This window comes from Aquarana catesbeiana, linkage group LG09, assembly GCF_042186555.1.
Source record: "Aquarana catesbeiana isolate 2022-GZ linkage group LG09, ASM4218655v1, whole genome shotgun sequence".
Lineage (NCBI taxonomy): Eukaryota > Metazoa > Chordata > Amphibia > Anura > Ranidae > Aquarana > Aquarana catesbeiana.
In genome coordinates this window covers 101,938,130-101,960,912 of record NC_133332.1, presented here as the reverse complement: position 1 = coordinate 101,960,912, position 22,783 = coordinate 101,938,130, and the positions used below count along the sequence as shown (strand labels likewise).

Sequence of the window (22,783 nt, the reverse complement as noted above, 5' to 3'; positions counted from 1 at the left end):
TTTATACCTATTATTTGAAACCAGGAATATGGCTTCTAGAGACCCATGTTTTATTATAGAAACACTAAATGTGAACTTTTACCTTTTTAACCATATTCACATGCTTGTGATATAATATTTTGTGGCCATTTACCCTGTCACCAGTGAGGCTCTTAACCTGTCTAAAAGGGTTAATCCCTTGTGATAGATTGAAAATAGTTTTTCAATCTCCACTGGTTAAAGAGGTGTCATACTGACACTGAGCCAAGAAACAGTGGTAAACTGAAAGAGGGGAGTGCTCAGATGCCATAATTACCCCAAAAATTTGCTGGCACCAGAGGAAGTGTGCATTCGGAAAAGGATTTAAATATTGATCAATCGATTTGCCAAACTTCTTAAAATGATAGGTGCTTCTATGCTACTATAGAGCAATTGCCCTCTCTCCTCTCTCTTTTTTTTTGGCACAGACGTTCCCCATTAGACCTCTAGGGCAGTGATGGCGAGCCTTGACACCCCAGATGTTTTGGAACTACATTTTCCATGAGGCTCAACTACACTGCAGAGTGCATGAGCATCTTGGGAAATGTAGTTTCAAAACATCTGGGGTGCCAAGGTTTGCCATCACTGGTCTAGGGGATCAATTGGAACCAAGATCATTTTGAAAGGTAGTAAATATTAAATAACAAAAGCTCCAGAGGAAGCCACGTTTGTGGTGAAACATGTAGAGGTAATCACACTTTCGTACCTTGACCATTGGGTTGATATGGCCCAAATTTTAAAAATTGTTTTATATTATCTATGTAATAACATTTCTAAGTATTTTTTGTAACTTTGATTTTGATTGATTTTTTTTTTTGCACCTTAAAACTTCAATCCTTTGCTTTCTGGGTATACATTGTTTTGTAATATTTTACAATAATGTTGCTCCTAATTGATATAGCCTTGTTACTTTTTTAAAGTACCCGAAATTATATTTATGTTACATATCTATTATTACAGGTTTGAAAATAATTGGAAAGCAAATCAAAACACACAACCAACTTTGCAGACATCACCTGCACGGTTTGTATGACAGAGCTCACCTCTGCGTTCTTGATTTTATCAGATATAAATAATACGTTTAGTTTTTATTTTATTTTTATTAGGTGGTACCCTAACCCAGTGTTTCTCAATTCAGTCCTCAAAGCGCACCAACAGGTCATGTTTATAGGGTTTCCATTATTTTGCAGAGGTAATTTGATCAGTTTCACTTCCTTAGAAATTACCACAGCCGTTTATCTGAGAGAAATCCTGAAAACATGACCTATTGGTGCGCCTTGAGGACTGGAATTGGGAAACACTGCCCTAACCTTTATCTAAATGCTGGAACTATATCTAATCATTGAAAATAATCCTCAATTGATGTCACCACAGAGTAATTTTTGCTCAATACACCACCTAGCTCCTTCACTTTCAACTGCTGCACAGTGTGTTCTACACTTCTAATTATGTCAAATTATTTCTCCCCCACTGGCCGCTGTGGTTTCTCCCACCAGTTCTTACATCAATATAGGATGTACATGTCAGTGGGAGGAACCACAGTGACCAGTGGGGGGAGCAAGTATTTGATTTATCCAAGAAAAGTGGGGGAAGTGGAGATGCGGTGGCTGATGTCTTCAAAAGCATAATGGTCACGCTATGTTGGGTCACTTGAGCTGTGTGTAATTAGGGGAAGCTGGTACTAGTGCCTAGATATTGATATCCATATTCAGATTAGCTTCTTGCACATCTTGGAATTTCCAGTAATAAGATTCTTGTAGCTCCACCTGATTGCTGCAGCCACAAAATAGTTGATTCTCATTATTGGTTTTTAACTTTTGCAAATTGCAAACTAAGCAGCAGAGCAAGTGAGATTTTTTTGCCTTGTTTTATATTGCTAAGGTGGGGAGATAAGAATGAGAACTCCACAAATGTCAAATCTGGAATGCTCAAGTCACTGTACATAAGAAGTTAGCATCACATTCAACTTTTTGGTATCAACTTATATTTAAAATATAGCTTTTTGGGTGCAAATCAGCTATAGGTTCCTTTGCATTTTTATGGTAAAGTCCACAGGTCAAAATGCACTACAGCTTTTAAAATGTGACTTAAGTGTGCTGAAGGTGACTGAAAAAGAGGTACCCAGCTATTGCATTGCATGAGCACACTGTGCACTGCCACATAAATGAATTATGCAATAAAGTGGGCCAATTCTCAATACATGATGAATTCTAGAAGAAAAGAGAATATAGACAAGTATATAGCTATTGAAAAATGAACACATGACAAATTCAGTGTTTATGTAGTGAAGCGTTTGGATTCGGCCACACCCGGAAGGCAGCTGTCATACCTGGGCCAAACAGCTGTGGCTGGGACACGTAGATGCCCATTACATCATTTGCCTAATATGGCCTAACCAGCAACTCATTGGCCCAGCATTGACATATGACTTCTATTCGGCTGAACCTGGAGCCAAACCCAAGGTCATCCCTAGCTAAGGGCACTTAAAATTCAACTGAAGTGGATTGCAGAACATCATACTCTCATTTCTCATGTCATTCTCCAAGCTATTTTCAGAAGAAGGGAAGAAGGTTTCAGCAATGCTAGTTTCCATCTTAAAAAAAAAAAAAAAAAGTAGATACTGCATATAGTGTTGGCACAGAACGCATTGAGAACTGGTTACTCTATAACCATTTGATAAGTTGCCTAATATTTGCTTAGTTTTCGACTGGAATGTATCTGTAGACATTTCGGAATGTGTTTTTTTATCTCCAGTGTGTTTCTCACCTATGATATACCTTAGTCCTTCCAACCAGTCCTATCTGTAGATGTATCTTACTGCATGATAAACATGAAGGTATGAAATGCAAAGACAGAAATATCACTGTGATTGTTCTCTCTGCACAGGGTGGAGGTCAAAGACAAAAAGGATGAATCTCTGGCGAAATCTCTTGATTCATACCTGTTTGAGGATGCCAGCAGGTAATTTTCTCTGAATGCTGAAAGACTGGTTTATTTCTTTAATGTTTATAGGTGCATTCAGTCCAAATGGTGACAGGTTTGATCATAGATAAAAAAAAACAATGCCTATTCATGGGTGCATGTTCTACCAGAAATTTCTAAAAAAAAAAAATCATATTCTCCCATTATAAAAAGAACTAACACCCTTTTTTCATTTTTTTTTTTTTATACTAATATGTACATGGCCATCTTAAAGTAAACGAGTTCTTTGCCAATTCAAGACAAATCAACAGATTCACTTTAATGCTGCCCACCAGCAACACATACGTGCCTACCCTTTGTGCCACTTTGTTTGGCCAACACTAGCTCAGTGACATACCCCCTACTTCTGAGTATAGGGAATCATGTGACAGCACTGGTGATTGCGCACCTAGAACATTCACATAAGTTGGGGAGAGAGTCTTTACCCCTGTATATGAGGTGTTATAGGCATCATATAAAAGCATTCTTGGTAAATTGCAGAGACATTTTAGTTAACATTACAGGCAGAAATGTGTGATTCACTCATCAGTGGTTTTCACAATGTTTACACAGCTTTCCACACCTCACTTACCAGGCTCACATCTTGTTCATCTTGCCGTTGGCATCAGTACACAGTAAGATAGTCACAGAAGCGAAAAAAAAAATGTTTGAGTCCTATTTCAATCTATGAAGAGAACTAAATCTCAGCTAAATCATGCAGCTTGTTCACTTTGGCTTTATCATTTTTTCAGAAAAGCTCAACAAAATGTATTATGTGCTTTGCTTTTGCTTCTGCTATGTCTCTTTGTACTGCCTATTTATTTGTGGCATTATGCTGAATAACCAACTTAATTAATTTTCAAAAGTAAGCATTTAACCTGCCACCCTAAAATAAACTTCATACAATATCTATATATTCCTTTTATGTAAGGCATGTCTCGAAACAATGCACCTATCTTATAATTATTAACTGTTACGCAATCTACTGTGTTTGAATCAGTATGAATCATGTAAAGGAAGCCATGATATGGTTTTATAGATCTAATTAGTGATGTTCCTTCTTTTCAGACAAAAGTTATATCAGTGTCATCATTGCTTTCCAAATATAAATAATGTATAAGGGACATGATTACCTAACATTATTAGACACGGCACTATGATATAATATATATAATTAATATTATTATACAGGATTTAAATAGCGCCAACAATTTGCACAGAACTTTACAACATGAGGCCAGACAGTACAGTTACAATACAATTCAGCTTGTATATACTGTGTGTGTGTGTATATATATCTAAATATCTAATATATATATATATATATATATATATATATATATATATATATATATATATATATATATATATATATATATATATATATAATAGATAGATAGATATTGTAACCATCATAAATGCAAGTTATCATGTTATAGTTTGTAAATATCTCTACTGGGGACCCTAACCGATTCTAAGGTCATTGTTACCAATCTTTACTTTGATGACAGCAAAGCATTCTTAAGCCAACACTGAGATTTTCATTGGTAGTTTCCTCCATTTTTACCAGTCTATTGAGTTTACCTTAAATGATTGCTTAACACTAAAATATGTTACATACTTTTAATGAAATGATGTATAATTAGAGTGGAAGTTTGAATTTTCATGTCACTTTAAATAGTTTATTTGGGCCAAGCTGAACCAAACAAACTATCTCCATTACTAAGTTATTTAGCGTCTTTGTGCACAGTATCATAATGTTATAGCATTAACTACATACAGTATTCAACACTGTGTTCTGGCAGCTGTATGGCAACATCCCATTGGCTGCCAAAACTGAATCAAGTCAGGCAGAGTGCTTCTCCTTGTATTTTTATCAATGAATACAAGGCTTTCTCTGATTGCAAGGTGGAGCTGTAGATGGATGATATGACTATCTCCACCTCAGCCAATCAGAGTAAGCCTTGCAATTATTGCTAAAAATAACAAGGCTTCCTCTGAATGGCTGGGAAGTACTCAGCCTGACTCGATTTTGTTCAGGCAGCAGACAGGGCTTTGCCTGTGATGCTGTGGAGCACAGCACTCCGTACTGTATGTAGCCGATGCTACTACAGTATAATACAGAAATCAAAACATTTTAAAGAGACAGGAAACTGGGACCTAGGCTTTAAGCAACCAAATGTTTATTTTTATTAATATCTTAAAGTGGAAGTTTACTCCCGTTTGTTACCCTCCCCCTGCTGCTTTCCTGTGCCACCATTTTTAAAAATCCATCTCTTGCGCAAATCCCTGCCAGGTATCCAGAACCGCTGTTCTCAGGTATGTGCACCGGTGCCACTAGCTGCTGTTATCTGGGAAATGATGGCGCCCTGCAACATCTGTGCACATGCGCTAGAACCCCTGGTGCATGCGCAGAAGTGCCTCTGGGCTCTGCCAGGTCCCAGATACCTGGAAGAGCGGAGTTCCATGTCTGCTCATGTGCCCTCAGTGAACTGCTTACTAGGAATGTGTGTTGTGACAATTCCAGGAGGCAAAAAGGGGTACATACAGTACACAATTTGCTCCAAGGCAAGTAAGCCGGATGTGCTGCCTTGCAGCAGAAAAACTACACTACACTATACTTTACCAATAATAATAAAATGTGTCCCAGTTCTGTAATAGAGAGGAGGAAGGAACTAAATGGGAACAGGTTCATGTAATAGGTGAAGGTCTGCTCTAAGAGATCTATGTAATAAATGTGGCTTTCCATCCTTCATCACTTTTTATATGCTTGTAATAAAATATTTTACAGTAGTTTTTCTTTATGATTGATGTATTCTTTTTGTTACTGTCATTAAAGTGCCATAACATAAAACTATATGTTATATATCTATTATTACAGGTTTGAAAATACTTGGAAAGAAATGCAAGCACTACAGCCAGCTTTCCAGACAACACCTGCCCGGTTTGTATCAGAGAGCTCTCCTTGGCATTCTGTTTGATTATATCAGGAGACAAATAGAAATAATGCATTTAGTTTACACTTTACCTTGAGGACTGCCACACACTGACTGAAAATCATCTGGTCTCTGCTGAACCAGATGAACTTTAAAGTGTATAGCCAACTTAATTCTTTCCAAACACAAACTCTTAGTTTTAAACCCAAAGTGGGATAAACCCAAAGTGGTATTAAATCCAAAAGCATACAAATAGTACTTATATTGCAGCTCACCAATTTATAGATGTGGTAGCTGCATTGTTTTTCAAATGATGATCCTGCCAGTAAGCGTAAAGAAAAACGCAAATGCAGCCACCATATCTACAGTGTCTAAGTATTGGTAGGCTGCAATATATACATTTTTTGTTTTTTTGGTTTAATACAACTTTAACTCAAAGTATCTAAAGCGAAAACGTCTTTATTTTTATTTTTTTTGCTTAGTTTCTTTTTCTTACGTCCTGTCCCGGGAACACATAGGGGACTGCAAGAAAAACTCTCCAAAGCAAGTGTATACTCTCAGTTGTATTTATTGAAAGATTGCATCACCTCCTCAACTGGCGACAACTGTAAAATCTTGAATTTCCTATCCTTTTTATTCCCGGTGATAAAAGTCAGTAGGACAAATAGAGAGGGTGAATCTTCCCAGAGGGAACACTGACAGCAATAAAACCTGGTATAAGAAGCAGGAAGAAAAAATTGGGATTTTTGTAAGTGCAAAAAATATATATCATCATATATATTCAGTAAAATGTTTATTTTTTATTTTGAGGAGCAAAACAATAAATATATATATATATATATATATATATATATATATATATATATATATATATATATATATATATATATATATAAAACGAAGGCATAAGCATGTACAATAGAGTCACAATGTATGACAGGACAAATAGAGCAAATTCCCAACATGTTTCGCTCATAAGTAGTGAAGAATTACGCTGCTCTAAAGTGTGTTGAATATGCCACTAATGTGACATAATGAAATTTTTGTGTGTATACACAACAATGTGGAATGTGTAAAGGTGTATACACCTATACAAAAGTGTGTGAGATAAACAAGGTAACAATAGTCACATAAAAATACGTATATCTACATATGTGAACCCTAAAATCATAAATTAACAAAACCTAATCACAGCCACATGATATTCATATATGGAAATAAAAAATGTAAATACAAACACATGTCAAAAAAAAAAGTGCTACGTGCCAGACAAACTACAAAATGTGCTTAGTATAACAAAATGAATATTAATAATAATAATAATAGTCCTTAGCAGAACCGAAAAGGCATATATGAAGCCATGTGCACAAATAAAGTGCTTGTCACGGAACGTCCCACACTCTGCTTGAGTGTTTCCGTCAGTATGCCACTTCCTCCCAGTCTGGACTCAGATATCCGATATTCCAACTGCTCATAAGCACAAAACAAGGCGACGCTTGTTTCACTGCTAACATGGACTATTTTTTTATTTAGAATCAAAATTACAAGACTTTATATGCCGTTGGAACCTCCTCTAACAATACAACTGTAACCTAATTAACATGAGCTAGTTTACTAAATCATTTACCCAGACTAGGTGACTATTCAATACACATTACCATAAACATCAACACAGGGTTAATTAGAACAAACAACAATGTGTGGAATACCCTTAGAACCTGTGGTAAGCTAGACTAGACTCATTTACATTAAACACATTATAGCAGACAACAAGACAGGTAGTTGGAGTTGATGACACCAGCATCTCCTCACAGTATGTGCCCCAACAGTATGAATCAGTCTTATCAGCAGGGGGGCTGCTGGAGGAATCCCCCCCCTCCTCAGCCTAGTCATCAACAACTATAGTAGAAGTAGACTGTTCATCTCCTAGCCAGTCCTGGAGGCCAATGTGATCAGCTCACTCAATTAACATGTTGAGTTCAGAATCAAACAAACCAATAATAGTCTTTACATATATATCCTGGGAGATATTGGGGATAAATATTACTGTCCCATTTTAAGCAATCCAAGACATACCCTCCAAGTCACCATTTCCCATATGGCATACACAGGGTCCCCAGAGTCTGTGTGTCCTGGGGGACCAGGACCCGAATCCACAGTAATACCACCTCAAGGGTCCCCATGCATAGAGCTCACAAAGAGCACCATTCCCCCAAATGCCAGGACCCATAATCGGTCGGCAAGAGGCTTGCATTCAGTCCCCTTCAAAAGCCTCTATCCCGGGTGAGTCTGTCACAGTGCTTATTTGCAAAATTCAACAGTGACATATGCAAACATGCTGGTAACTATCCAAGTGCCACAAATCATGCGATGGTGCAATGCGGTGACCCCCCCCCAAGGTAATCCACTCACCTAAGAGCGTGTGACTAAGTCGCTAAACAAAGTCAAAAATGCTTATGAGCCACCCAGGGCTCTGTGCAGATTGCAGGATAGATGAATGGATAAGAAGAAAAAAACATATAGTGTGATATTGTTTAAAATTGTATTCCAAAATAGATAAAACACTTCCCCAAACGGGGTACTCACATTGCTGAGGTGCGTCAGTGCACCATTCTCAATGAGGATATGGCGTTTGTCCCATCAACTGTCAGCTGTTGCTGCCTTTCACTCCGTCCTGGCCCCTCCCCTACGCGTGTTCGACACAGGGATCACGTGTCATCATCAGGGGGAATGTAATTGGACGGCCGCTCTATCATTTAAATACAGTGTCCGTGGCCATATTACCGTAATCCGCGGACCCTCTAGTGATGGGCTGCAGGTTTAAATACAAAAATATCACACTCCACACTAATCTAAGACAGCTTCTGGCTGACCGATCATAATGATGTCGACCAGTAAATTAATATAGCATGCCTCAGTCTCCAGCTATTGTACTACTGTGAGCGCTAGAGATAATTTTATTAGTGATATAATTTTTATAGATAGTGAGATCTTCACGAATAAAGGATATCGTAAAGAATTTTTGGAAAAGGAAAGAACTAAAATCAGGAATTTAAACAGGGAAGTTTTGCTGGAGGAAAAAGTCGCAAACGGGGAAGCTAATGATGATAAGGGTATCTGTATAGTATTAGATTACAATCTACAAAATAGAGAGGTGGAAAAGATCATACACAAATACTGGAATGTGTTGAAACAAGATATCCACCTAAAAGATTGTCTATTGGAAAAACCAAGGATTGTCTATAAACGAGCACCTAATCTACGAAACAAGTTGGTGCATAATGTTGTAGAACCACCCCCTTCAGAACCAAAAAATGTTTTGGGATTTAAAAGGTTTCTATGGGTGTGGAAGGTGTTATAGCTGTACAAGAGTTTCAACCAACATTAGGAAAGTTAAGGAATTCCGTAACCCCCAAACTAATCAAACACATGTTATTAAGGATTTTATTGCATGTGATATGTAGTTAAATGCCCCTGCAATTTATTGTACGTTGACCGCACTACAAGAGCTCTCAAAGATCGTATGGAAGAGCATGTCAGAAACATACATAAGGGATTTGATAAGCATTATCTATCCATACATTTTAGAGATGCTCATAATCAGAGCACCAAGGGGATGCATTTTTGGGATATAGAGGCACCCAAGCCTCACTGGAGGGGTTGTAACTACACTAGAGAAATTAGTAAGCGAGAATCTTGGTGGATACACCAGCTTGGCTCACTATTTCCCGGCGGGTTGAATAAAGAGTTCGACCTGGGTTGCTTTTTGAGCAATCACTAATGGTATAGATACTAGAGCTTGTATTTCTGATATTTAGATTTACGGTTTTAACATGTGCTTGTGTAGGGTAGATTACACTTCCAGTATGGGAGTAAAGTGGTAAATTGGGGCTGTGCATATCCATAATTTTAGGTTTATTACATCTGATTTTTTTCAAACCAGTATGCACATTATATTAATTTTATGGTTGTTTCGGTACATGTGGCCATTGTGATTTACTCGCATGGAAATTTTGTGGATGTGTGCGGGTCATACACTTGTACTCTCGCATTTATTTGATGTAGAATAATGTGCATGTTATGCACAGGGATTTATATTTATTATCTTGTTGGTCAACTATGGCACGCCTACTGGTTTATACATACTCCTATTTTGTATTTTATATATTTCATTATATTTTATGGGTGATATGTTTATTAATTTTATCCTTTTGTTTATTTTTATCATATATATATATATATATATATATATATATATATATATATATATATAAATATAAATTTTTTTTTTAAATTTTATTTATTAAACACTGAGCAATTTTTACTTAATCATCTCCATACACAATACGATATCGGTAGACGTGGTCTGTGGAGAGAGTGATTGATTAATTATGAGCACCTACAATGAAAATTTTACATGCTTAGTAGGTTGCTTGCATTTTAGATTTTAATAAAATTGATTGCCTATTTTCTTGGTATATAAATACGGAATATTATGTAGCATGTAACAGTGGCAGATATGGTGTGGCGTCCATCAACCTCCGACCTGGATAATTATTACTGCGTTTAATGCATCTCTATAAAAATGATATCACTAATAAAATTATCTCTAGCGCTTACAGTAGTACAATAGCTGGAGATTGAGGCATGATATATTAATTTACTGGTTGACATCATTATGATCGTCAGCCAGAAGCTGTCTTAGATTAGTGTGGAGTGTGATATTTTTGTATTTAACCTGCAGCCCATCACTAGAGGGTCCGCGGACCATGGTAATATGGCCAGGGACACTGTATTTAAATGATAGAGCGGCCGTCCAATTACAATTCCCCCTGATGATGACACGTGATCCCTGTGTCGAACACGCGTAGGGGAGGGACCAGGACAGAGCGAAAGGCAGCAACAGCTGACAATTGATGGGACGAACGCCATATCCTCACTGCAATCTTTATTCAAATGTTAGATTGAGAATGGTGCACTGACGCACCTCAGCAATGTGAGTACCCCGTTTGGGGAAGAGTTTTATCCATTTTGGAATAAAATTTTAAACGATATCACACTATATGTTTTTTTCTTCTTATCCATTCATCTATCCTGCATTGGAGCCTGGGATCCTGCGATCTGCACAGAGCCCTGGGTGGCTCATAAGCGTTTTTGACTTTGTTTAGCGACTGAGGTGAGCGTATTACCTTGGGGGGGTCACCGCATTACACCATCGCATGATTTGTGGCACTTGGATAGTTACCAGCATGTTTGAATATATCACTGTTGAATTTTGCACATAAGCACTTTTTTATTTGTGCACTTTTTTATTTGCACATAAGCACTTTTTTATTTGTTTTATTTTATATGCCTTTTAGGTTCTGCTAAAGACTATTATTAATATTATTATTATTAATATTCATTTTGTTAAACTAAGCACATTTTGTAGTTTGTCTGGCACGTAGCACTTTTTTTTGGCTGCTGGAGCCCCTTGGGACATGCTGTGCTGTTATATCACATCAGCTTTGAAGAGCACCTTTAGCGCTCATCTACAGCACTTTAAGTCCATCTCGAGTCTATATTGCCTGTACCTCCAAAGGACAGCTCCCCCTGAAGAAGCCCGATTTATGGGCGAAACATGTTGGGAATTTGCTCTATGTAGTCCTGTCATACATTGTGACTCTATTGTACATGCTTATGCCTTCTGTTATATATATATATATATATATATATATATATATATATATATATATATATATATATATATATATATATATATTATATAATAATTTTTTTTGTTTGTTTTTTTGTTTGTTTTGCTCCTTAAAATAAAAAATAAAGTTTTTACTAAATATATTTGATGATATATATATATTTTTTTGCACATACAAAATCCCAATTTTTTTCTTCCTGCTTCTTATATCAATTTGGGGATTGGTGCCATAATCTAGCTGAATTGTCCACAACCAAGTAACTTTTTCACAATAAAACCTGGTAGCGGTTCTAATTATTGCCTACTCTATCCAAAACTTTAAAAAAGTTTGGCTATAGGTACACCTAAAGCTGAACTCAACTATATTGAAAAATTCGCCTTGCAGGGGGAGCTCCATACACTCTTTTCCATTCCCCGATGCTTCTAGGCTGCGAATAGGCCCTTGGCGTTCTCATGTACAATGCAGGCTGGGGGATCATGATGCCAAAGAGGAGTAGCCGAACTTGTAGCGAAGTGGAAGTGTGGAATAAGGTATTTTAGAGTATTCCAATCTCCTTAGACTAGGTGAGCAATTAACCCTTGTTACGCAGGGGACCCCAGTGCAAGCTGAAATTTTCAGTATTTTTCAGTATGGCTGGTTCAGCTTGAGAGCTCAGTAGATTCACACAAGGGGTAAGACTATTGATGTCTTCAGAAGTATAACTGAAATGCTATGTTGTGTTACTTGAGCTATGCTAGCAGTATTTAAAACCCCGGAGTCCTACCTGCGGCTAAAGGGTCACATGTTGCCCTTTGGTACTTGTTATATGGCTCTGAGACTTCAGCTCTCAGTAGAAACATTGATTTGTAAAGAGACTGTGATTTCAACTTCTGACTGTCTCCCGCAGTATGCCCCAGTCTCCAACTACATCTGTAGTATGTCTGCTGCCTCTGACCATCTTCTATAGTATGTCTGCTGTCCCTGATCATCTCCTGAAGTGTGTTTGCTGCCTCTGACTATCTCCTATAGCATGTCTGTTGTCCCTGACCATCTCCTGTAGTATGTCTGTTGTCTCTGTCCATCTCCTGTAGTATGTCTGTTGTCCCTGACCATCTCCTGTAGTATGTCTGTTGTCCCTGACCATCTCCTGTAGTATGTCTGTTGTCCCTGACCATCTCCTGTAGTATGTCTGTTGTCCCTGACCATCTCCTGTAGAATGTCTGTTGTCCCTGACCATCTCCTGTAGTATGTCTGTTGTCCCTGACCATCTCCTGTAGTATGTCTGTTGTCCCTGACCATCTCCTGTAGTATGTCTGTTGTCCCTGACCATCTCCTGTAGTATGTCTGTTGTCTCTGACCATCTCCTGTAGTATGTCTGTTGTCTCTGACCATCTCCTGTAGAACGTTGGTTGTCCCTTACCATCTGCTGTAGTTTATCTGCTGTCCCCGACCATTTCATTAGGTATGTCTACTATATTTGACCATCCCCTATAGTATATCTGCTGTTTATGTCCATCTTCTATAGTATGCCTGCTGTCTCTGACCATCTCCTGCAATATGCCTGCTGTCTGACAGTCCTCTGTAGCATTAAGACTGTCTTAATAGTTGCAAAGTTTGAGAAGTGTGATTAGGCATGTTTCGGGTTAGTGTGCAGTTTTAACAAAACAATGTTTTGTTAAAACGTTGTTTTAAAATAGTTTGTTGTGTTATCGTTGTCCAATATCTTTATTTATATGAGGAGTGCATATTTATCATTTTATAAGAAAAAAGCTTTAAAAGTTTGTATTTTTGATGTCACAGGTGCCCCATCTTTTTTTTGTATTTGATTTCACACTATTCCTATTTTGGTCATGTGCTTAGAGGGGTGTGTTCACGCACATTATACGTATTACATCCCTTTGAGGCCTGGCATGTATTTTGGAACTTTTTTTTTTTTTTTTGTGTACATTAATACAGATTGGCTTGCTAGATGTCTGATGCAAGCATTGGTATACTTACCTGCTCTGTAAACCTCCTCTTCTGGGGTCCCCCCACTGGTGGTGCTCCTCTTCTGAGTGTGCCCCCATGGCAAGCCGCTTCCTGTGAGGGCACAAACTCGATTTCAAGCCCAGCTGTGTGTATCCATTAACACACCCAGCGCGTCTCATCCCTGCAACCCCTGCTCACTGTTCACAGGATTTTATTGACAGCAGTGGGAGCCATTCCTCCCGTGAGAAGAGCAGTACTGCTGCAGATGGGCACAACATTGGACCGAGATCAGGCTCAGGTAAGTATTTAAGGGGGACTGGGGGGGACTGACATGGAATTTTTTTTACTTTAATGCAGAGAATGCATTAAGGTAAAAAAAAAAATGCTTGCCTGTAGAACCACTTTAAAAAGTGAACAGGTCAGTATCCTGAACATGATCTAACTGTAAGGCCTCATGCACACTTGCCATTTAGCCCCTATGTGTCAAATCCCGGCGTGCAACATTCAGCCCCCCTGTCAAAGTCAGGCTGAAATCTGCTGTGGCTGGAAGCTGTACTGAGTGCTACTCGCAAATACCTGAGTTCCAGGCATATGGCCCCAAATGTGAGTACCTCTCAGTCCAACATCCAGCTTTGTACCGCAGGGTATTTCAGCATGTCATTGACTTTGACAGGCTGCAGGCAGCAGAGCACGAATACACACAGGGGCTTAAATACCCAAGGTGCTTGAGGCCTAAGGGATCCAAAAGATTCAACTGATACATATGACTTTAACCATTATACCCTATTTCATTCATTTTATTATATAAACAGCAAGTTTATGAGCTTTTTAGCCTTTGCTTGTTTTGTTATTTCAAACATGTACGTATCATAGAAAGAAAGCTTTGTTGAATTTCCTCAGATCTGACATTTGTTACGAGACTGATTTATTTCGATAATATTTTATCTTAGTGCATTAGACCGTTCAGAGAGCCCCAAGCTGACATCCTGGAATACAGAAACAAGGAGTTCCACCATCAAACCTGAACCTGGAAAGATCACAGTTCTAAGACCAGAAAGGTAGAATACCTTTGGTCACATAAAATATTTACATTGTAAGCGTTGTTGTCCCTCAGAAGCCTCAACTTTATTATAACATATGGTCCAACAAGGATTTCCATTACTTTAAAGAGATTTGATCTTTCCTCTAGTTGTGTCTAAAGACAGGAAATAAAGGAGAATTTCCTCAATGGGACAAAAAAAAATATCAGGTGTTTTAAACCTTTTCTAATCGTGTCCAAGATGGGGGGGGGGGGGGGGGGGAACAAAATATACTTTAGACGTCATTTACACAGCTGCTGAGGTTTGCAGTCTGTGATTGGACCGTGAGCTGCTAGGTGCTACATGCAGACGGGGACACAGCATCTGCACAGACACGGCCACTTGTCTCAATCTGCCAGGTGTGCGGGTGCAGATGAGCTCACTTGTACATTAGTCAAATTTGGACAACGTGGCCACTGCAGCACCTGACAGTTCAAGTCAGAAAGACACACAACCCATTCACAGACTACAGGCCTTGGCGCTCATGTGAATGAGACCTAAAATCCACTATAACTGTAAACTTTATGTAATAAAATAATAATACTACAGTTTAATACAATATCATATATTATTGGCAGCAAAGTGGCTTAGTTTGTTCGTACCTTTTAGCACTGTAGTCCCCAGATCGAATCTCAGTCAGGACATTATCTTGCATGTTCTTCCTATACTTGTGTGGGTTTCCTCTGGGAAATACATTTTAAAGCGGTAGTAAACCACTCCAAAAAGAAAAAAAGGGCCTCGCATACTAGCACATTATGACAGACTTACCTGAACACGGAGTCTTCCTTCTGGGTACGCAGGCTCCAGCTGTGTGAATGCCATCCCTTCAGAGCGCATGTGACGTCACCGGCTGCATATGTGTGAATATCTCCTAAATGGTGCAAGTTTAGTAGATATTCACTGTACCTACAGGTAAGCCTTATTATAGGCTTACTTGTAGGTATAGGTTTAAAAGTAGACTTTACTTCACCTTTTAAAAAATATAATATAAAACAATGTCTTCAAATGAACAAATCCTTGATGAAACCCACATCTGAAGCAGCTCATTTTTGAGCATGACTTCTTTAAAAGTTGGGTCCACAGTTGTAGTAAAGCATTTAAGTGCAGTTTGTAATAAGCTATAAGGGTTGGCCACTTTTGGCATCATAAAGCTGATCTTCCAGCAGATACAAAAAAACACACATTTGAAGCTCTGTATTTATTTATACATTATTAAATGTATTTTTTTAATGCAAGCAATGTAAATATCTATATTAAATATTGAGGTCCACTGTACAGTCTGTACAGCAGAGCTCTGAGAGGGGGAGACAGCACAAGGAGCTAATCATGTATGCTGCAATGAAAAGAGCAGGCTAATAGGAGACGAGTTCGGAGTGACAGGGCGAGCCTGAACTAATCGGTGTGCTTATTCACTATCCAGTCAAAAGTTGGGGAGACCTGTAAGTGAAAGTGAAACTGCAGCAGAGAAAAATCAGGTCCCCTCCCCTGCTAGACAGGGCTGTACTGTGTGATAGACCTGTGTAAATTTCAGGACTGGATGAGCAGATACTATAAATATTTTAGCAGCACAGCTCCTGTGTATGCATTTCATCTGTGTACTTAGCTGTTTGCTTGGCGTCATAGATGTGCACAGCTTATTGCATTAGGATGTGCACCTCAAAGCTCAAACACATATGTGTGTGTGTGCATTTATACTGATGGTGTCAGTAGGGCAGGAATTGGTGTCTGTAGGGCAGTGGATGGTGTCAGTAGGGTAGGAATTGGTGTCTGTAGGGCAGTGGATGGTGTCAGTAGTTTTTATTTTTTTAATTTTTTACAATTCTATTTTTTGTATTCATTTTTACAACTTTTGTTAGGAGCCCCTTCAGGGGCTTTGGTGAAAAATCAGGGGTTGAAACAGGGGGAATCTGTGCCACACAGGGTGATTAGGGTGTGCCTGGGCACACCTGGCACACCCTGTGCGCACACCTATGCTTGGAGTTTTGCTGTAACCTTTAGCTGCCACATTTTTGTGAAGATTGATCTGTTGCAACTCCCAAATAAGAGTTTTCCTCACAGGCTAAGATCAGTGCCTAGAAATTGGAAGGAGCCAGTGGATAATAGGGGGGTCAAGTGTGTGTTGCGCATAGTTGTCCTAGTAGACCTTTCTCGACATGCAATGTCTTATCAAGCAATCTATCCATCCTTAACCTATAGAGCTCCTGTGTGAGTAATACAATACTGTTCCTGCTACTACTTATCATGTGTGATTATTATCAGTAAATCTAGAACACAGATACATTTGTGAACTTTTTTTGCAGTGACAATTTGACACCCAAACCTACTGAGAACAGAACATCCACAAGAACTGGCACCACTACAGTTGACAGGTAATATAATTCATTGGATAGGAATATGCTTATGGTAGCAAAAGTTGTGCGTTTTGATTTGTTGCTGATGTATATGGTATGACATCACACGCAGGTACCAAAACCCACTCCTTGTTCTGATTTAGTGCAGCAGGATGGGATGCCCCCTGGGCAGACTATGGTCTTGGACAGATCATGCTCATGTAATGATGCCAGGGTTTTGCTCATACTGTACTTTATTATTTATTGTTTTATATTCTAAATTTTCTAGCTTGTTTTTCTGAAATTTGATATGTGTCTACTTATTATGATAGTGCCTACCTTCTACCTCCTGATTGCCTACCTTGGTCATGTGATGCTGCTACCCTCGTTGATCGAGGGGTACCAGAGTTGTGACTATAGTTGGGATTGTTTTGTTTTGCTGTTTTATACTGTATATTGCATTTTCTTTTGAGCTGGGGAATGCCCAAAGGCTCTGTTTTGTAACATATATTTTTTTCTAAAACAAATAAAAGACTATTTTGGATAAAAAAACAAAATACAGCTAACTCTTTTAAAGCAGAACTAAACCCATCAACTTAACAGCTTCAGAAAACATATCCAGCCTGCCGAGATTGCTGCTTGTCACATTTGCTTGCGCTTTCAACCAAACTGTTAAACCATCACATGTGCACCATGGCAGTTGCAGATCAAACCAAAGCTAAGATGGCAGCTTGCTTGGCTGAAAGGGATAGGAGGGTTTAGTTCAGTTACAGCGATTGTTTTAGTTTTTTTTCCCCTTCGGGATTGTAAGCACACTTGTCATTGACAAATGCTTTGTCTTAACCCTCTAATTGTCATTTTGTTTGGATCTGGTCTGGTCTGCTAAAGGAAGTTGAATAATAGACTTACTGGCAAGTGAAAAAAAAGGGAAAAGAGCCTTAAATAGAAAACAAAATAGGAAACAAATGCAACCATAGCTAAGAATGAATAATACATCTTTTTGTTTTTGGGTTTAATACCACGTTTATTCTTCTCCATAGAAGGGGTTCAGATTCACTCCTAGAGAGAAAGCCATGATTGCCACAAGTAATACACAAAATCTGGAGCATCATTTGCTTGCTCCAGTTTGTGCCCACTATAACTTCCAAACTGCTAATAAGAACTCGCCAGCTTCTATACTATTGACTAATGGGTTCTTACACCAAAGAGAGAGGACCATGGTAAAGGACACACCTGGCCACCACAATTATCTTTTTTTTTTTTTTTTTTTCACAAACTATGTATTCTACACTACTCTCTGGATTTCTTGTAAGATCAAAGAAAATATAACTTTTTTTTTTAAACCTCTTTATAGTGGAAACATTATCCCTGACATCCCTAAGCTGCAATCTTGCAGTGATAACACTGAGACAAGAAGTTCAACTGTACAAGCAGGACCTGGGAAGATCACTCTACTTAGAGAAGAAAGGTAAGTGCAAACTGGACCAGGTCATTCCATCCATGTTATACAAGTGATGGTTTGCTTGTTTACTGCTTCACTTGCAGCCACTATGAATTCAAGCAAGTGAGTTTCACTTTTTTTTGTTGTTGCAATCAAAAGAAATGTATATATTAAAGGAGAATGCAGCAGGTTCTTTGGAATGGCTATAGGAGGCATTGGAAACTTTGATGCAGATATCAGGTAGTTCTTGAAGGGTCAGATTTGGGTGGAGTGTGCTTCAGATGTCTCCCTGAGAGTGATAGAGTGGCAGAGACAGGGCTTAGATCAGCCCAACATTTGTTGATGGCATACTCACACAGTTGACACCATCTTCCCAACCTGTTATTACATGGAAGGATTGCCCAATTCATCAAGATATACCATTGTGTTGGAAAATAGCCAAGAGCAATCATGAATGTGTTCCATGTTGAAAGTGGCCCTTATCAGTTTTTATGATAACCCTAAATGGCCTGGAAGGATTGCCCAATTCATCAAGATATACCATTGTGTTGGAAAATAGCCAAGAGCAATCATGAATGTGTTCCATGTTGAAAGTGGCCCTTATCAGTTTTTATGATAACCCTAAATGGCCTGACCATGGACCAAGAAACACCATAGACTGTCAAATTGTGGGGGGAATGAGCTGATTCTGGACACCCTTTTGCTGGCCAAATACCCAGAAATTTCATCCAGCTATTTATTGCAAATAGGACATGGTTGGGACTGCCTGCATGCATATGTAACTGTGCATTCTGGGCAGGCAAACATGGCCTTCAGCACAGATGCTTAGGTATGCTTGTGTGAGCAATGCCTTACAAACATGACAGCCATAATCAGAGCACCTTGGTTGCCCTCTTTTTGGCAAAGCTGGTGTTCTACTTTAACCTGGAACTAAAGGCAGCAATACTTACCTCTGTTCCAATGGTTTAATGCCTGTGAGGTCTCTCCCCAGTGTCTTCTCCCCAGATTTTTTAGAGTGACGTTCTTCGGCTGTCTCAAATGGCTGACACAGGATGATATCACTCCCATGCATATGCAGGAGTGCAGTCATCCCGACACACAAGGCGGTACATTCTTACAGGGGACTGTGAACATTGCCCGTCTCTCCTACAATAAAGTGCCCGTCTGTTTGTAATTTTTGAATTTTTTACTTCAGTTCTGCCTTAACCAATTCCCATCCTGCAATGTACCAGTACGTCACTGGATAAGAAGGGTCATTAGCTCGGTCACAGCTTTAGCAAATGACCAAGATTCTTTAGGACTGGAGATTTTGCACAAAATAAAAGTAATCTGAGCTGTCAAAGCGCTTGAAGGGCTGCTGGATTATTTTTGCAGGTGGCGGAAGGGGGTCCCAATCCACCTCCTGCCGCCACCGGAGATTTTTAGGTACCATAGTTTGTCGTCTTTCTATGGGCGGATGCTATTTTAAAGCGTGACATGTTTGGTATCTAACGTAACATTATGTTTTTGTGCAATAAAACTTATTAAAGTTTATTTTATTTTTTTTTAAATTGTGTTTGAAAAACTGCTGCGCAAATACCGTGTGACATAAAAATATGCAACGCCCACTATTTTATTCTCTAGGGCCTCTGCAAAAAAAATAACTGTTCATGTGCCCAGGGGCATTTTTGTGCCCTCTGTCGGGCATCAGAGCGGCCTTGGGAGCAATTGCCATCCTTCCCTCTTGGCTACTTCTTGCCTCCCTTGAAGGAAAGCAGCACAGCCGAAGAAGAGGGAGAGGTGGGCTCAGGCGCAAGCCGCTCTGCACTGTGTGTGTGAGGCAGCCGACATCTCTGTCACATTTACACAGCAATGCTTGCGGCGCGTGGGACTCCAGACACAGGGTGGGCAAGCCACTGGAGCGGCTCCACTTTGGGACAAAGCTATTATTTGTCGGGAAACTGGGACTTGCATCAAGTCCCGGGACAGTCCCAGCAATTCCAGGACGATTGGGAGGCATGGATCAGTATGCTGATAAACACTTGTCCAGATGCAAGTGTGATATTGTTTTATCTCCCATTAAATCTATTCCCATTTAACCCTTTCCTGCTCCCTGTCTGCTCTTATCTTGCCTGATTTGTACTAGACAAATGCTGTTTCTATTGCTTGATCTATTGATGTTAAAGTGATTGTAAACCTTTTTTTTTTTTCAATAACAAACATGTTATACTTGCCTGCTCTGTGCAATGGTCTTGCGCAGAGCAGTCCGATCGTCCTGTTCTGGGGTCCCCCACCAGTGGTCCTGGCTCCTTCCCTCTGCTGAGTGCCCCCCATAGCAAGCCACCTCCTATGAGGGTACTCATGCAGGTTCGCTCTTGAGCCGGCTATGTGTGTCTATTAACAAACAGAGCGTGGCTAAGCCCCTCCCCTACTCCTTCCTTACTGGAGGACAGCCTCCTGTTGCTGTCTCTAAACCAATGAGCAAGGAGAGAACCGAGAAAGCCGCTGCTCTAGTGCACATGGCTAGATCGAGATCTGGCTCAGGTAAGTGTAAAGGGGGGCAGGGGGAGCTGAGCATTAAAGTTTTTTTTTTTTTTTTTATTTAATGCAGAGAATGCATGAAGGTAAAAAAAAAAAACTTCTGCCTTTACAACCACCTTAATGGAAGAAATTTCTGAGTTTGGATACGATTTATAGGTTCCCTGACTAAATCCTGCCTATGCACTTGAAAATAAATGTAAACGAAACTAAAGTTCCGCGCATTTATCATGCACACTACAACCTTTTTTTTGTTTTTTTGTTTTTCTATATAAGTAACAATGTTTACAATTATTATTGTCATTACATAACAGGGAGCTTCCAAAAGTGACGACACAAGCAAGTTCCACTACAAGGACAGTGGAAACCACCCATGAAAGGTAAGTGTGTGGGAATGTATATATTATAGGTTACCTCACCCAAAGCTGGTATTTCATTTGAGGTTGGGTTCTACTTGGTTCAGTCACCAATTGCATACATTTATCTTCTAGTGACCTCACAGACGTGAGGACATCCCACTAGGGCTGGACTGGACAAAAATTTGGCTCTGGACTTCATTCAGACCGGCCCACTTTAATTTTGCAAACACGCATAAAAACAGTATATAGACTATACGCAATTTCGCAAACAAAAATAAGTAAAAACCTCCCACTATTGGGCAATGGACAGAACACCAATGCCCATTAATGCAGCCACACCAGTGCCCATTAATGTAACCTGATCAGTGCCCATCAGCGCAGCCACACCAGTGCCCATTAATGCAACCTGATCAGTGCCCATCAGTGCGGCCACACCAGTGCCCATTAATGCAGCCACACCAGTGCCCATTAATGCAGCCACACCAGTGCCCATTAATGCAGCCACACCAGTGCCCATTAATGCAGCCTGACCAGTGCCCATTAAGGCTGCCTGACCAGTGCCCATTAAGGCTGCCTGACCAGTGCCCATTAAGGCTGCCTGACCAGTGCCCATTAATGCAGCCTGACCAGTGCCCATTAATGCAGCCTGACCAGTGCCCATTAATGCAGCCTGACCAGTGCCCATTAATGCAGCCTGACCAGTGCCCATTAATGCAGCCTGACCAGTGCCCATTAATGCAGCCTGACCAGTGCCCATTAATGCAGCCTGACCAGTGCCCATTAATGCAGCCTGACCAGTGCCCATTAATGCAGCCTGACCAGTGCCCATCAATGCAGCCTGACCAGTGCCCATCAATGCAGCCTGACCAGTGCCCATCAATGTTAGTCCCCCCAGTACCTGATCTGCACAGTTTCTTCTACTTAGGTCCCCGAGTGCAGGGTTTGTCCTGCTGGTGGTTCCTCTAGAGCTGGGGGTCGGGACCAGCTGTGCATTGCTAGTACATCTGGTCCTCTCCCTTCCTCCTGGGCACCACAGAGCTGGGTAACTGGGGCTGAAGGAAACTGGGGGGGAGGTGAGCGGATGGGGACTCCCAAATCCTGTCCACCAATCAGGTAATCTCCCGACACCCGCTGTGCAGCTGTTTATAAAAAAAACTTCTTCGGGTCTCCCCTGTGTTTAGGGGGGGGGCCAGGGCACAGAAAGCGAATGATTTCATCACTTTCGGCTTTAGGAATAATCCGCAGCAGCGCTCCTGACCAGCTCCAGTGTACTGATATAGCACAGGCCGGCCTTCAAGCTGAAAGTGATTAAATAGTCCGCTTTCTGTCCCCCGGCCCCCACTGAACACAGGGGGCCAAGAGAATTTTTTTTCTAAACAGCTGCACAGCGGGAGATTAGCTTATTGGTGGGCAGGGTTTTGCAGTCCCTGCCCGCTCTACCTCCGCTGTCATTGAAACCGGTCCACTGAGCCATCGGCCCACCAGGAAACTCCCGGTAG

General features: G+C 40.0%; 1 protein-coding gene across 7 annotated transcripts in view; it reads left to right on the top strand.

Annotated features, from left to right (window-relative positions):
* ZNF185 (zinc finger protein 185 with LIM domain) overlaps positions 1 to 22,783 on the top strand; it is a 190,173-nt gene that overhangs the window by 94,321 nt on the left and 73,069 nt on the right. For all 7 annotated transcript variants that reach the window (XM_073599096.1, XM_073599100.1, XM_073599099.1 and 4 more), the window contains exons 20-26: positions 979 to 1,041; positions 2,905 to 2,979; positions 5,861 to 5,923; positions 14,509 to 14,616; positions 16,938 to 17,006; positions 18,322 to 18,435; positions 21,240 to 21,305. In XM_073599096.1, the coding sequence (XP_073455197.1) occupies positions 979 to 1,041; positions 2,905 to 2,979; positions 5,861 to 5,923; positions 14,509 to 14,616; positions 16,938 to 17,006; positions 18,322 to 18,435; positions 21,240 to 21,305 (558 nt within the window). The remainder of the gene's footprint in view (positions 1 to 978; positions 1,042 to 2,904; positions 2,980 to 5,860; positions 5,924 to 14,508; positions 14,617 to 16,937; positions 17,007 to 18,321; positions 18,436 to 21,239; positions 21,306 to 22,783) is intronic.